This window comes from Arvicola amphibius, chromosome 11, assembly GCF_903992535.2.
Source record: "Arvicola amphibius chromosome 11, mArvAmp1.2, whole genome shotgun sequence".
Lineage (NCBI taxonomy): Eukaryota > Metazoa > Chordata > Mammalia > Rodentia > Cricetidae > Arvicola > Arvicola amphibius.
Genome location: NC_052057.2, coordinates 62,038,070 through 62,054,991, shown reverse-complemented (window position 1 = coordinate 62,054,991; position 16,922 = coordinate 62,038,070). Strand labels below are relative to the sequence as shown.

The following is a 16,922-nucleotide window of genomic DNA, read 5'->3' as shown; positions in this document are numbered from 1 at the left end:
GTCTCTAGCACTGGCCAAGAATGTGTGTTGGTGGTCAACACCGAATTGTCAGGTGATGCCATGTCTCCAGCTGGGATCTAGCAACCTGGCCTGATGTCTGTGGGTTCTGAAGCTCAGTGGGGCTCAGTGTGGGTGTGCCTTCCGCAAAGATGTCAGCTGCCTAGCCTAACACCATTTCCACCATTCCCTGGTGCACTGATTGTCTACAGGACTTGTCCAGGCATCCTAAAGCAGCCTCTGTACAGAAGCTTCCATTCGCAGGTGGAATGCACACAATGCAAAGCCACGTAGTAGTGAACACTGCCGGGCACTCTCGTGCTACTGGTGTTGCCACTCCAAGGGGTGGCAGGACAGACTGGGTGCCGAGCTGCACAGGGCTGCCGCATGATCTCACTGAGCAGATCTAACCCTTATGTGGAACTGAGGTCTGGCTGGCCTTCTGACCACTTGCTGAGTTACCCAACAAGTGCTCGGCTGTCCTGCTGTGTCTGCAAACTTAGCAAAACCGGACTAGCTTTACTGAACACTTGGAAGGAAAAGACGCCTTCTTCAACAGTGCGTGGGCTTGAGGACGTGGGGCAGCTTAGATCCCAACTCTCTGTGTAGGTCCCTGCATGGTTCTTCTGTCTCATGGGAATACTGCCACCTTCTGCTCACAACCTTGTGTGCCTGGGAGGTTTTCATCGTGAAAAACGAAAGTCAAACAAAGCAGTTACTCAAACGAGGAAATTATTCAGTCGGTGCTGAGAATAAAATCATCTCAAACGCTGACTGGTTACAAGTTCTTTGGGTGTGTATCCTATGAGTCTAGCCATTCCCACCAAATGATACTTGTTCATTAAATGCACGCATGTAGCTCCAACAGACCAACAGGAAAACTCAACACAATGCATTTACACTAGAGGGATACTTTCCCACAGCCGAGGAGTCTGTCTGCTACCATCTCTTATGTTTGATATATTGAAAGCGAATCTTCACATGACCCCCCCCCCCCCCCATTCTCTGAAAACATACTGGTCCTGATAAGGGGAAGTTGCTGCTACATCGATTCTCTTGACAATAACCTTTCTGTCTGTTCTGCATTCCGACCCTTGCTCAGAGGGTTTAAAAGGTACGCATCAAAACACTTGCTTAAAAGAGGCATAGCCCTTGGATTGGCGAACAGGAACTGTGTACCATATCAACACTTCCTGTCGGTTAAAATACTGCATTTTAAAAAATAAGCTACAATGTATAAAACCAAGGTCATTTTCCACAAAGTGTTCATGTTCTCTGTGATTATAAAACACTGTTATCTTGTAAAATATTTCCAGTTCTGATAAACTTGAGAAGTACTAACGCTCATTATAAAAGTGACATGTCTCTTGTAGATGCTGAAGCAGTATATTTCTTTCATTTGGAAATTTAAGTTGTAATTATTATTGTACTTAAGATTATATCACACATTACAATTGTGATTCTCAGACCCACACAACAAAAGTTATAAAACACGAGATTGTCTTCGGAAAACAAGGAGCTATTTACAAAACAGGACAGGAGACGGAACTCTCACTTTGATTGCTCGTCCTGTGGCAGGTACACTCTTTAAAGCATGTATATCACTGGAAATGGACCTTTCCAATGTCAGTCATCAGAAGCAAGTCTGTCATGAGTACATTTCGTACTTCCTTGCTCTGTTGGTGTGCGTTACTCAGGACAATCGGTACCTAAAAGTGCTAACCTCATTGAATTTACTAACTTCCCATTTGGCTAAATTTCTACAATGCAGAAAAGACAGGATGGAGACATCCCCACAGGTAGGAGGACAGGGGAGCCTGTGTGCTGCTGGTGGGTTTCTTCCAGAAATAAACTTTCCAGTTGACTCATATGCTAGTATGCCCCCACCCCGTAAGACCCGCGCCCCTATCCTATCAGCTGTGTTGACAGCTCCCACTGGCGCGCGCGCCCATTTGTATCTATTGACATAGGTCAATGCTACAGATGACGTGGGTGCTGGGAATCCCACAGGATGTGAGAAGGAGCAGCACCTTGTCTGAAAGAGTCCACGGCAGTGCGCTCCTCACCAAGGCACTAGAGCGAAGCACGTGTCTCCAACAGCACTCTTTACCTAGGGAACGCCATGCAGAGCTGATCAACACCTGCCCAAACCAGGAGATTACAACAGGGAACAGCGAGGATTCTTGTTCACAATTACATTCAGAGAAAGCCTCACCGCGTCTACAAATACCCGGCAGGCTCTGCACCGGGGGCTCAAACACCAGTCAGCGTTAGGTCAGCTACAAAAAGACAGTGGGTGCATCTGTGACGCCTCACGGAAGCTGACACTGTCCAGTTGGCATGGATTTGTCTTGAAATGATACTGAGTTCACATGAAAAAAAAATCAACTTGTTCTGACAAGAAACGACTTGAGACCATAAAATTCCTCCTAGTCCTGGGGTTCTCCAGATCCGTCTTCGCACATCCTTCCTGCTTCCCTGAGGAAATGAGCAGTGTTACAGTATTCTGCTGCTAAGCTCGATGTATTATTCCCCTGCGCAGATAGACAGTCCTCACCTCGTTCTCGAACCTCCTCCAGTGAGGGCCACCCTTGTCGTGCAGTGCAGTTGAAATGAGAGATGAAATGGACTCTTGCAAGGCTGGATCACTAGGAGCCCAGGGCTTCTGGTGGAAGTGTGATATGAGCTAGGATACCAGAGATGGCAGACTTCAACTTCTGACATCTTGAATTGCAATGGGGAACAATTCAGTTTTAGAATTTTTTTTTTTTTTTGCAACATAAATGCGACCATCTCTGAAGAGAGTGCTGTTCTTTACTGATAATGCTCATTTGGAGATTGGTCACAGGAGGCAGGGGATCATCTCCTAAGGAAACCTCTTGGCCTTGGAGCTGTCAAGAGTCACTGTAAAGCCCACTCTGCTTCGGAAACCCATTGCTTTCTTCCTGACGCTGGCTTTTGTCACTCCACAGAGAAACTTCTAGACAAAAGATGGCAGAAGGGTAAGCCTGGACAAAGCAGCTCCTGTCCTGTTTCAGACAGTTGCAACAGACACGGAGGATCTCTGGCTGCTCAGCCCCAAGAGGAGCAGGAGGCAGGCGGGCTCAGGTCTCCTGCATTGCCTCCTGGACATACTTGCTACTCTGGGGGTTTCTCTGTGTTGTCTCACTGGCTTCCACACACAAAGTGTCCATCCTCCGGGAAGGCTGAGGCTGGAAACTATTGCCTGTTACGCCCATTGCTTTTGCTTTGTCTGGCTATAGAATGTCCTGCCAGTCACTGAAATACCTTCACAGGGAGAAATGAGAAACCTGTTTTGGAGAAAGGGACATCACGGAAGAAAAAGAATCAGACACTTCCACTGGACAGTATTCAGTGTGCCACCACTCCTTTGTAGACAGGGCTGTCAGCCCTGGGGATGCACACAGCTGCAGGCTAGCAGCCAGCTCTCCTGGGATTATTCTTCTCATCCATTCTCTCTTTGCTTCTCCACAAAATGCAGACACAAAAAGAAATTAGCTTCGTGGAGATGGCATTAAATGAAAAGTCAGGCTTCATTTGGCACTTCATTTGGTTCCCCAAATAACAAAATAACTACTTAAAAAAAATGTAACTCATAACAAAATGTAACTCATATAATCAGCAACTGTATGTTGCAATTCAGAGCTTTCTGGTTCCCTGGAAATTGCGCCCTTCCACACTGGGAATGGGCAGCGTGTGTGTCCAGAACTGGCCTCAGGAGTTGTCTGCACCTAGAAGCCAGATGAGGGCTGGCCTGCAGACAGGGGCCTCAAGGATGGCTGGCCATGCAGAAGAGCTGGTGTGGTGAAGGCTGCAGAGGGCATGAGGGACCCAGGCTAGGTGCACCCGGAGCCACGATTCTGCTGACAATGTGCAGTTATGCAGAACTACCCTTGGGGCTGTGTCTGGGGGAGATGGCCATCGACACCTTGCTTGAGGATTGCTCTCATGCAGAGAACATTCCTTCACCCCGAAGTCCTTCAAGAGAAGATGGATTTGACTTCACATCATTGCAGTATTTTGATTAAAGTCTTTATCTGAGATAAAAAAAAAATTCCAGGGAACTTTGCTGAGGAGAAAAACCTCTGGCCTAGGATCCATCTATTATTTAAGCACACAGTGAGCTTGCTCAGACAGCTGGCCATGACAATCTCCGTGTAGCTCAGGGCTTCTTGGACCAGCTAGGACATCACTTCACAGCAGAGAGACTACAGAAGATAGGAGAGAGGACATACCCAGGGGTGGGGGAGCGGGAACATCTCAGCTCTGTGTTTTTAAAAAAAATGCTGTTTCCTGGTTACAGGTCAAAACATCCAGGAGACAAGTGCGGCTGGTGTCGACTACCAGCCCACGGGGAATCAGACAGAGCACGTTTTCTCGTCTCTTGAAATAAACTTTTTTCTTTTAAATTCCTGAAGGAACAGATCAGGATCTCTTTCAAGAAATAATCTTGTAAAAAGTCACATGAATTTAAAAAATAAGATTGCCAGAATACATGAAGGCAGAAATTCAGGGCGTTGCGCTGCAGAACCTCCATATGACCCTGACATTAAAAGGGGTCTCTGATTGCTAGATGACTTCTTTCCACTCTGTAAAAAAGCACTATGTACAATCTTTAAACATATATTAAGCTCTTCTCTGTGCAATTTCATTTAACATTCGTATGGCTGACACCATGCCCTGTCCCAGCGCCTCCTCTAAGGTGCTCTTACTTCGCATAGGTACAGGACATCCAGTTCCTTAAGCAGGGCAGAAGTGTTCTGACGAGGCTTGGTGGCCGCCTGCCGCGCTCCACCCCTCAAACACGCAAGTCCACTGATTTAGACATCCCAATAGGCATTCCAGTGCAAGCCCTGGCCCTACTAAATGGGGAGAGTCCTATACCAAGATACGTTTTCCTTTGGGCATCCCGTAAGTTAGTTTCTGAGCAAATTCTTAATTCATCGCTCTAATATTTTTGTAAGAAACGAAAGGTTTCGATCTGTTATCCATATATGCCACTCTGTCCACTAACTCACCCCACGGCATATGGAGCATGCCATGGATAAAAGTGCACTCAGAAGGGCAGTAGATCTGCCACCCTGGTGGAACTCTCACAGACGGGGCACGACAGCCACACTCTGCCTGGAGCAAGGCTGTGAGGGAGTCTCGAGATTTCCACCTGGGCAGGTTTGGAGAGCAGGATGACAGCCCACGGTCCTGGCCACAGATTGAAAAGACAAAGCTGGGCACACTGCCCCAGCTGCAGTTCGTGTGACATTCCTGAAAGAAGCGTTGAGGCTTACCAGATGGCCCCGGTGCCAGCTTTCATCTGAGCTGTCCAGGCAGAGAAGTAGCGGGACCACCACTTGGGGGCCAAGGACGACTCCCAGATGCTTTCTGAAGTGGCTCCTGGCGTGCTGGCCTCAGCCTGCTCAGCCTGCAGCTGAAGTCTGCCTGTGATTCCCACTGCCAGTCACTTTTGGCTGTTAGCTACCTGGGCCTCCAAGTTACCATCTTTACAAGGTTTCTCCTTGGGTCCTTCGTGAAAGCAAAACAGACACAGAAAAAGAGCCAGACTGCAGCTCTTTCTTCAAATACATCATGATCCAGACTACTCCAAGCAGTTGGCTGGAAAACAGGGAGACGCCTATTCACAAGGTAGGTTATCCTTTGTACAAATGCTAGCTAATATTGTGTAGCTTATGAGTGTACTGTTTAAGTGTCAAAACCCCTTGAAAATACCACAATTCAGAAAGCTTATCAAAATCTTTCTAGGTAAAATGGGCCTGGTTGGTTATGTTGCTAGAGAAGTCCAGTTTTAAGACCAGATGGAGAGTAAGCAAAGTTACTTTTCTTTTGAAGGAAAAAGTCACTCTTTCTGCTCTTGTCTGGGCTCTCAGAGCAGTGCAGGTGCTGATTTTTTTTGCTTTAATTCCACCATGGAATTATATTCCCAGAATTCCAGGAAAGGCTTTCCCTGGGCCTTGAACGGCTTCCTTTGGAAGGAGAGGCTTTCTCACCACCTGTCGGGAGAGTGAGGCAGAGATGGCAGGGTGAGCCGTCTTCCTGGCTCAGTCGATGAAGCGCTGGCATGCCTTCTTCCAGCGGCAGGCGGTGCACCACATGTCCCGGTTTTCCATCCCATAAACCTTGCGGCACTTTTTGCCTTCACCTCTGGGCTTCCTGTAGGACAGACAGCACAGATGTGTTCAGGGGCAGGGCCTTCTGGAGAGAGTTCAGAAGAGCGAGGGGGCAAGAGAAAGACAAAAGTCTGCCCAGAGGGAGCAGGAACTCTCTGCAGGCTTGGCCACTGTACTTAAGCTGCTCCTAAATTTCATTCATGGAAATGCCCATCTGGCCATTTTGTGAGGTTAAGGAAGTAAACACGAGAGTTAGGGACGGGGAAGAAAGCAGCTGCTGTTCCGGCACGAGGAGTGAGAACCTGAGAGTTGAGCACGACAGCAGGCATCTGCAATCCTAGCACTTACACAGCATGGCGGGAGGCACAGACACGGAGATCCCTGCGAGCTCTCGGGCCAGCTTGCCTGGCATATGTGGTGGGTGAACGAGACCCTGTCCAAGTAAGGTGGGAGGACCAACACCTGAATGTCTTCTGACTCACCCAGGTGCACCATGCATATATTCATACTCACATGTATCAGCATGCAGCCACACACGGGCGCGCGCGCACGCACGCACACACACACACACACACACACACACACACACACACACACACTTTTCTGCTCCCCCAAATACCCTGCCTCCTGCAAAACAAACAAACAAACAAACAAACAAACAAACAAAAAAAGCATGGAACAGCAGGGAGCAACACTGTTCTTCCAAATTTTCAGTGTGCCTTTCTTTCCTCTCCAGTGTTCTGAACTCTGGTTGGAGGCTTCCCAGGAGACTCTCCTGGATCTAGATGCTAACCATAAACTGTCACTCATGTCATACAGAGTTAGTGCAGGACAGCGAACACCATTACCTACAAATGGAAGTGCTCTTTACTAGCTATGGGAATGAAAGAAAGCAAGCATGCTTCATGGGTTGGGAGAAACTACAAAGGGTCATGGAACCAGAAGGTTTTGGTTCCTTTTTGCTGTTTTCCCATTTCCTAGGAAATTCCTTGAGGTGAAGTCTGCAGCGTCAAGCAATCATACCTTAGGCTGACTGTCCCTCTGGGCGGGGAGGACAGGACGGTGTGAGCGTGCTGCCGCTGCTCTCCTGAGCCCACTGGGTGGTGATGTGTTGGAGACACCTGGGGAACACAAGGAAAATCAGGTTGACAGGACAGACTCTCCCACACACCTACTGGGCCTCAGTAGTGTGGGCAAGGGTCCATGTGCAAAAAAACATGGAGACAAACTGTTTATTCTCAGCTGCGGGAGTTAAACAGGCAAGGCGGGAGCTCTGGAGCTGGAGGAATAAAGTCTAAGCTGACCAGGTAAGGATGCTGCTGCTGATTGGTGTCCCTGTCCCAGACCCCACATGGTGGAGGCCGCGCACACTCCTGCTGGCAGCCTTCTCTCATTATTATTATCTTCCAAATGCCCATGGAAAAGCACATGAAGTTCGGAGCACACAATAGCTTTTCCAGCTCCAAGTTCCACACAGTTCCACACTGCTACCCTCAACACCAACATGGCCAGGGCTACCACAGCATCGCCCATTCTCCGCTGTCACCTCCACGTGGGTCCAGGGACAGCCCTCAAGTTTTTACCCACCCAGGCATCTCGTTGGCCCTGCTCTCTACATTTTAATCTTTGTTTTGTACCTGAAACTTTTTCAAAAGTCTACCTTGAAGTATATTTTACCAAGTATATAAAATATACTTTGTAGTACTATGGATGGTATTAGATGCTATTATTTATAAATGAATACAATTATTAGGCTATGTGACCACAACATGTTTACTGAGTAAATAATGAGTTCCAGTGAGTTTAAAGAACTCTAAACAATAGTGTCTGAAATCACAGCTAATGTCTCCCAGGTAGTGAGGATACCTGAGCTATACGGAGCACTTTCTAAACAAGAAGTCTGACTCCGTTGTTCCCAGTAACAACAGCAGTAAGCGTAAGCATCTCACGCTAGTCTCAAGCCAGGCACTGTGCTGAGCAACACGAGATTGCTTTAGAAAAGTCCTGTGCCTGGCTTGAGGTCAGAGTTCATGGATGCTAGAGCCAGGGATTTTAACTGTGCCTCACGTGGGAGCAATCACATGGTGCCTTTCTGTATGTGTTTTAGAGAAATTTCCTTGTGATCTTCTCTTTCTCATAGTGACTGGAATAATCTCTCAGTAGTGTTTACAACCCTGTCTCTAGGCAATAAAAACAAAGCCCAAGCTACTAGCTACTGTTCCTGTGATTGGGACAGAATACGTGACAGAAACAACCCAAAGGAGAAGCTTATCTGGGCTCACAGTTCAGGGATTCGTCCACCATGCTGGGAGAGGGCACGACCTGCTCAGTATCAGAGTTTACAAGGTAGGCCAGGCTGGAAGCAGATATGAACTTTAGGAGCCTCCAGCATCAACCCACTTCCTCCAGCTAGGCTCCTCCTCCTCCTCCTCCTCAAGGTATCACAACATTCTACACATCACCAGGTGGGGACCGAGTGATGTACACATGAGCCTGTGTGGTATGTCACTCACTTCATATCCGAACTACAACACTACCCCATTTCTACTCACTTCCTCCCACTTTTGGGAACATGTAGCTCAGGCTGGTCTCAAATTTACTATGTGGTTGAGGTTGGCCGTAAACTCTTGATTTTTCTGTCTTTATCTCTTAAATGCTGGGACTAGAGGTATATACCAGCATGCCTGGCTTCCCCACTTCTCCTAAAATTTAAATCCTCAGTCTGGGTGTGTTGAATGATAAACCCTTCAAAGAATCAAGGTGAGGCCATAGTGTAGGGCCCTGATCCAATAGGATCAGTGTTGTTATAAGAAGAGATGCATGCACGCACACACGCCCCTCAACAAAACTAGATACCAGAGGGCTGGCATGCATGTGCCCCTTCTCTCTCACTGTTGGACACTGAGGAAAAGCCAAGTGAAGACAGAGCTCCAATGGCAGATGTCTCCAAAAAGGAGAGCTCTAACCAGAAGTAAACAGTCAACAGCCTGATGTTGGACTTGCGGCTTCCAGGATGTAACTGGCTGCTGATAACACTGCCTACCGTCTGCAGTTTTGTTGTGGTAGCTTGAGATGAAGGGACCAAGAGGTCTTAGTTTTCAGTCAAAACAACAGAAAACGGCATTTTGTAGCTGTGAAGAGTAGAGGCCAGTCACCAGGACAAGACGAGAAGGAAAGCAGTGGTAAGGACGGCCTGCTCCTCCTACACACCCCCAGCTCAGGCTGGCGAAGGGCACAAGTCTCCGTGGCCATACACTGGGAAGTGCTGGCACAAAAGTCAGCAGAAGCCTGAAACCCTGGGGTTGCTCTGTTTCCTCTAGGAGCATCCTCAGGGCTCCCTTCAATAGCAGAGCTCAAAGATGCAGAAGGAGGGGCACCTGTGACCTAGGGTGACCACCTAGGGGCATCTGTCTATAACATAGAAACCACTGGGCTTGGAATTTTCAGACAGACTCATCCTTAATGTGCTTTATAATTTAAAAACTTGAGAGTTGCTATCTGAAACCATTTCAGAGTAGGGAACTTCAGTCATGTTCTTGGGTTCTGCCTGGCTCCCTATTTCCTAGGGGTTAGGGTAAGCACTGGTTGGCACGAAGCCAGCGGACACGCCTGAGGCTGTGGGATGGACTGTTCAGAACGCCCGCCCACAGGGGCAACAGGCCAGCAGGCTCCGACTCTTCTCTTTGAAAGCACCAATAGGGCGCGTAGGAGCATAAGGCACACTATTTGTGCTCCACTCTTGTCTTTCTAGAGGCCAGCAAAGCTTTTAAAAATACACCACACTCTTAAAATAGGAACGGCAAGTCTGACTGCTGCAGTGTTTACCTAAGTCTTGGCCAAGCAGATTACAAACCAGAGAGACTGGAAACTCTCTGGTCTAAGAATAAATCAGAAGCGGGGACGGAGGCTGGGAGAGACTCAGGAGTTGTTAGAGCGCCTGTGGCGTGATCATGAGGACCAAAGTGTGTAAGCCAGCACCCTGTAAAATGGACACAGCGGCACCCGTAGCCGTGTGCTAGAGGTGGGGCAGGCAGATGCCCGGAGCTCACTAACCAGCCAGTTTAACTAGATACGTGAGCTCCAGGTAGAGACCTGCCTGGAACAAGAAGGTGCAGAACGACGGAGGAGAACAACTGGTGTCCACTCTGCACACCTTGTGCACACACATGTATTCACGCATATGCATGCACGTGCACACACACATGTATATAAAATTATGTAAACCACATAAAACCACAAAACAAAATGAAAAGAATAAATGAGAAATAGCCACAGGAGGCAGAATTTCCAGTTAACACAGATAGTGCATGTAAGTGCAATCTCGCTGCTAGAATGTCCCTGGAAACTAACACAGAAATGAAATATTTTGTCAATAAATATGTAAGTGAGTAAGTAAATGAAACCAGGAATTCTTTCAGGCCTGGGGTGGTGGCTCCCAAAAGCTGAGCACTGGGTGTTAACTGACAACTCACTGGACCAAAAGACGGCCAGTTCAGGGGGAGGACTGAGACTGAAGGTAGAGACAGCTATAGTGTTCATAGAAGACTTCAAAGATTCATTGTTGAAAAACAAACACCATAAGGAATCCTGGCTGCCATCCTGCAGAAACATTTAGGAACTGGGAGGACAGACAGCTGGTTAAAACCCAGAATGAGATCTGTATGACGGTTTAATTTAAAAGCTGCCCAGTAGAAGCTACACATGGTGGAGCCCGAGGCAGGGTAGCGAATTCAACGTTTGCCTGGGCTATAGTGTTGAGTTTAAGTTCAACCTGAACAATTAAGTAAGATCCTGCATCAAAATAACAACTGGAAAGAGGAATGTGGCTTCACAGTGAGCATCCGCCTGGTGCACGAGGCCAGAGTTCGGTGGAGAACAAGAGTTTGGACTGTCGCGGCAGCGGTGAAGAAACCGAGGCTCTCCTCTCTCACTCTATCCTTATTTTCACACCAGATGAACAGCCAAGGGCTGGAAACTCTTCCTACATTGAAGCAGAGGCTAAGGAGCTGTTACTGCGGGTCTGCAGCTTCACTCTAGGTGCGACTGTGTGTCACCTATAGCACACACTCTGGGTGTTTCTGGGACGGCCTTCCAGAAAGGCATCAGGGAGTGGGTAAAACCTACCCCGTGGCCTGGGCCCGGAAAAAGACTGGATGTGAGTGCAGCACCAGCTTTCATACCTCCCTGCTTCAGACTGTGGACACAACCCGGCCAGTCACCGCCACACCCACCGCCACGACGGAGGACACAATACGGCCAGTCACTGCCACACCCACTGCCACCATGGAGGACACAACACAGCTAGTCACTGCCACACCCACCACCACCACCACCACCACGGTGGATACAACATGGCCAGTCACTGCCACACCCACTGCCACCATAGTGGACTGTGAGACCACATAAACCCTTCCTTCCTTACGTTACTTTTGTTGTAGACTTTTTGTCTACTTTTGTTGCAATAGGGAAAGTAACTAAACAGTTAGGCTATCAAAGAAGGCATCTTAGCCCCCCTTTCTGCTGCTGTAATCGAATACCCTGGAAAGACTTTATTCTGGTCCATGGTTCAAGGGCACACTCCACTATGATGGGAAAGCCAAGGCAGTGGGAACTTGATGCAGGGATGCATCGTGGCCACAATCAGGAAGCAGGGAGTGATGAATACACACTCATCTCTTGTCAAGTTCCCTTCATTTATACTGTCTAGATTCTCAGCCAGGAAATGGTGCCAACCATGGCGGGCCAGCTTCCCATTTCTCTTTCTATGTTCTTTCCTGCCTGCCTGCCTCCCCCACCACTACCACCACTATCCCAGTCTACCCATTCCTATTAACACAAGATAATCTCCCAAAGGCATGCCTGGAGGCCTGCCTCCCAGGTAATTCTAGATTCTGTCAAGTTGGCAGCACTAACCATCACAGATGGGCTAATGGCAAAGTGCAAACGGCAAGGCACTGTGGGCCTTTTTATGTCTCCCAAGGGGAAGTCCTGAGAGAAAGTGGTTCTTATCCAGCAGGAACAGGAGTGGACATATGTCTGTGCTACAAACAAAACTAACACAAGAGTGTCCACGGTCACTCCCTGAGAGAGGCCAGGGGCTACTGCTATTCAGCGACTTCCCTGTTTATGGTTGTGTTTAAGAAATCACAGGAGTATTTTCTGGAAGCCACCAGTCTCCAAGAGTTGCCAGCAGGAGGCCATTTGATGTCAGCAATCTCTTTGTCGAGTCTGGTAAATATTTATGGGGAGAGCACTGCGGTTTGCCCACTCATTCACACTTAGGAGCTGAAACCTCTGGAACTTTGCTGGGGCTTGTGTAAGTGCGGGATGGGTGAGGTAGGGAAGAAAAAAAATAAAGTTTTAACATCTGCTGTCGGTAGCTTAGTTCTGAGATGCATTAGAAGTTACACCTGCTGTGGAGACGGCGACAGCGTAGGTCAGTCTCGGTGAAAACTAGGTCGGATCCAGAATTATTTTAAAATGAACTGTTAGGAGCCAAGTAAATCCACACTGATTTAGCAGGATCATTTAGTACATTGAGTTAATTTTTATTTAGCACCTAAATAGGGCTGTACTTTTAGCATTCATTTACTTTTATTTTATTTTTGCTTAGGCTTTGAAATAAAAAAGTGATTTTAATTTATTTAACTTTTGGATCTTCAAATGGCATACCTCCAAGACAATATTTCAAACTAACAAGATTTATGAAGGGATTTTTTTTTTTTTTTTTTTTTTTTTTTTTTGGTTTTTCGAGACAGGGTTTCTCTGCAGCTTTTTTAGAGCCTGGCCTGGAACTAGCTCTTGTAGACCAGGCTGGCCTCGAACTCAGAGATCCGCCTGCCTCTGCCTACCGAGTGCTGGGATTAAAGGCGTGCGCCACCACCGCCCGGCCTTATGAAGGGATTTGTGATGGTAAACAACCTCTGTAGGAAGTGTGGGTCAAACTGTCCACTCTACAGTCCTTGGAGATGCACAAAGCGCAGCCCAGCATCACCAGCCAACATACTCTTCTGGCTTCCTAAAGTATCAGTCAAAGCATCTTTTCCCAGAGACGCTGCACCCACCTCAATTACAACAGCTTGTCCATGAATCTACAAGTGTCAATTCAGGACACTATACCTGGGATTGGAGACACGGCTCAGTCATTAAGAGCACTGGTTGCTCTTCCAGAGAGGACCTGGGTTTGATTCCCAGCACCCACATGCAGGTTCACATCCATCTGTAACTCCTGTTCCAGGGGATCTGACGCTTTCTTCTGGCCTCCACAGGCACTGCATGCATGTGGTGCACAGACATACAAGCAAGCAAAACACTTATACAGGTAAAATGAAAACTAAAGTAGTTTTTTTTTTTTGTTTTTCGAGACAGGGTTTCTCTGCAGCTTTAGAGCCTGTCCTGGAGCTAGCTCTTTAGACCAGGCTGGTCTCGAACTCACAGAGATCCGCCTGCCTCTGCCTCCCGAGTGCTGGAATTAAAGGCGTGCGCCACCACTGCCCAGCTAAACTAAAGCAGTTTTAAAAAAGAAGGAAGCATGTGCCTCTGGAAACAGATGTGATGGCATGCACCTATAATACCAGCGTTCATGGGGCGGGGGCAGCAGTCAAAGGCCACCCTCGACTACATAGAGTCTAGGGCTAACCCGTGGTGGTGCTCTGGGCACTAACTCCATCTTTCTCGTGTCTGTCCCACAGTTTGCTCCCTCAGTGTCTGTTTGGCTCTGCTCACCTCGCCATGCTTCGGTACTTACGGGGATGCCGGTGAACGTAACCGGAGGAGACTGCCAGGAAATGCTGAAACTGCTGCCATTGGGGGTGAACTTAGACCCAGGAATGGTCACCGGGGGCGTGGCCTGTGAGACAGGAAGCAGAGAAGGCTGTAGGAAAGACTGACTGTCCAGGGTCTTGGCCCTCATTACCAAAGCTGGGCTACGGGGACAGGCAGGGCAGCTCTGATAATGTACGTTAGCAGGCGGAGACTAAACAGGGCCAGAGAGTAGCCAGAAACAAGCCTTTCATATACATTATAGAAGCAATCTTATACATATGCCTCAGTCTACTTGAGGCATAGGACATGGCTTTTGGCTCTCAGTTTCTGAAATTTAATCACCAAATTTTTGGACATATGCAAGTAATTCTTGACTATCAAATTAGAAAATAAATACCTGAACAATAGATTTGGAAATGGGTACATGTGAGTTATAAATAGTGATATACATTACAATTCTCATTGCTTTGTCCATCAGACATCTCACATTTAAGGGTTGGTTCTGGGAAAATGGATACAATGATATTTGCTGCACAACCGCATATTCTGAACATGCTTGGAGACTTGGCCAGTGACGTGGTTTAGCACGTAAAGATGCTGAAACCCCAGCTACGCAGTACGATCTCTGTCACTGCTCCAAAGCTTGCCAAGCAATGCTCAACTTTTCATTCACTTCAGTTTTTATTAAAAATGTTAAATTAGCCGGGCATGGTGGCACACAATTTTAGCCCCAGCACTTGGGAGGCAGAGGCAGGCGGATCTCTGTGAGTTCGAGGCCAGTGTACTCTAGTGAGTTCCAGGACAGCCAGGGATATTGAGGGACACTTTCTCAAAAACAAAACAAAACAACAAATGACACCTTTAAATGAAATGTATTTCCTGTGGTCATGTATGTGGCATGTGGATGGCCAGAAGACCATTTCCAGACATTGTTCTCTCCTTATACCATGTAGGTCCTGGGGACTGAGCGACTCCTTAGACTCGTGGCAAGCCTTATACACTGGCTTGTCTCTTGCTGGTCTCTCGACTTTACTTTTGAGACAGGGTCTCACTAAAAAGCCCCGAAAGACCTGGAACTTAATAGTGTAAATCAGGCTGGCATCGAACTCAGAGGTCATGCCACCATTTTTGGCTTAATTTTCACATATCAGATGCTTGGAAGCTATGCCAGTCACCAACCTGAGGGCTTTACGTGGCTAAGAAGTTTTACCCTTTTAACAGCTCCTAAGGGACTGGGCCTTCAGCTGGCTCTGCGGAGTTCAAGAACAACCTCCAGGGTCCACGTGAATGAGGTCTTGACTGTCCCCCAGCGGTGCTGAAGACTGGCAAAGGAGCACACACTCTGAGACTAGGTTCGTCCTAAGCCCTCTGCTTTCCCCTTTACCACCAAGTTGCCCAGGGTGGCCATGAATGTGCCCTACCATCCTAGCAAGCTTCAAACTGGTGATCCTCCTGCCTCAGCCTCTTCAGTGCTGGGATTAAAGGCATGATCCACAACTTACGACTTGAGATCATGAATAAGACTTGAAAAATAGAAAAACCAACTAAATTACTGGTTGCCATGCATGGTGCTGTGTTTTATTGTGTTCTCTTGCAGTTCCAGGCCGGGGTGGGGGGGCTACTACTCTGGACAGGACCCTAGCGTTACCTGGTAAGCATGGTCCGTGTGCACGAGGTAGAGGGTGGTGGGGGCTGAGCGGCTCAGTGGGGTCATCGGCTTGGGGTCTGTTTTGGCACAAGGCGCTTCTGTTCGGCTGCAGTCTGGGACAGGAAACGTGGGAGGTGAGGTCAGGGACTGCGAGGGTGAAACCGGGGCCAGGCCGCTCAGGCCCTCAGACATGGAGTCCGTGTTGAGCTTGATCTCAGTGTAGTAGAAGTCCTCCTCTCCATCACTGTAGTCAGAGTCCCCAACTCGCCTAGGGAGAAGAAGGCAAAGCTCAGCCATCTGTCCATCTGCTCCCTCTTGGGCAGACCACTCCTTCGACCTGGAACACTCTCCTCTCTGTTGGCCTGGGAGCTGCCATATTTATCCTGCAGCACTCAGATACCCTTTAAGAGGGGTCTTCACCAGCTTCTGCTATTATTTAACAGCACCCAGCACCAACACTGTTTGCCAGTAACGTGACTTCCAAACTCTTATGCTAATGGTGTTAGGAAAGGTTAAGAGGATGCGGGTGTGATTGCACTAGTGGCTCCGAAAGAAGAGAAGTGAGTAGATTTGGTTTGTCTGACCATATCAAATTCACCAGATGCTGAACATCTAGATGTTTACATTAATGCCATAGATTCAGCATCCAGAACCATGAGCCAAATACACTACTTACTTGGCATCAGGTATTATGCCACAGAAACAGAAAACAGAGAAAGACTTCTTAGAGCAATCTTTCTACCATACATCCATTCACCTCCCTACGCACCCACCCACTCATCCATCCATCCATCCATCCATCCATCCATCCACCCACCCACCAATCCATCTACCCATTCATCCTCCTACCTACCTATTCATTCACTAATCTACCTACCTACCTACCTTCCTTCCTACCTACCTACCTACCTACCTACCTACCTACCTACCTGTCTGTCTGTCTGTCTGTCTGTCTACCCGTTCATCCACCTACCTACCTCTCCATCCACCCGTTCATCCACCTACCTATCTATCCGTCCACCGTTCATCCACATTCCTGCCTATCCGTCCATTTACTTGTCTGAGAATCATTTATGTGAATATATTACATACAAAACAGTCCACCTCCTAACAGGAACAAAACATAGACTCTGCTTTGATGGAAATTTTTGTTTTTGTTTTGTTTGGTTTTGGTTTGTCGAGACAGAGTTTCCTTGTGTAGCCCTGGCTGTCCTGGAACTAACTCTGTGTGTAGACCAGGCTGGCCTCCAACTCAGAGATCTGCCTGTCTCTGCCTCCTGAGTCAGTGCTGAGATTAAAGGAGTGCACCGCCACCACCACCAGGCTTGATGGAACTTCTATAGTGTAGAGGCAGACAAGAAATCCCTAAC

General features: G+C 47.9%; 1 protein-coding gene across 1 annotated transcript in view; it reads right to left on the bottom strand.

The window, feature by feature from the left end:
* Window positions 1-1,369: 1,369 nt before the first annotated feature.
* Znf704 (zinc finger protein 704) overlaps window positions 1,370-16,922 on the bottom strand; it is a 199,651-nt gene continuing 184,098 nt past the window's right edge. The window contains 4 exon segments of the mRNA XM_042055945.1: window positions 1,370-6,183; window positions 7,164-7,261; window positions 13,888-13,989; window positions 15,553-15,820. Coding sequence (XP_041911879.1) covers window positions 6,072-6,183; window positions 7,164-7,261; window positions 13,888-13,989; window positions 15,553-15,820 — 580 coding nt within the window. The 3' untranslated portion in view covers window positions 1,370-6,071.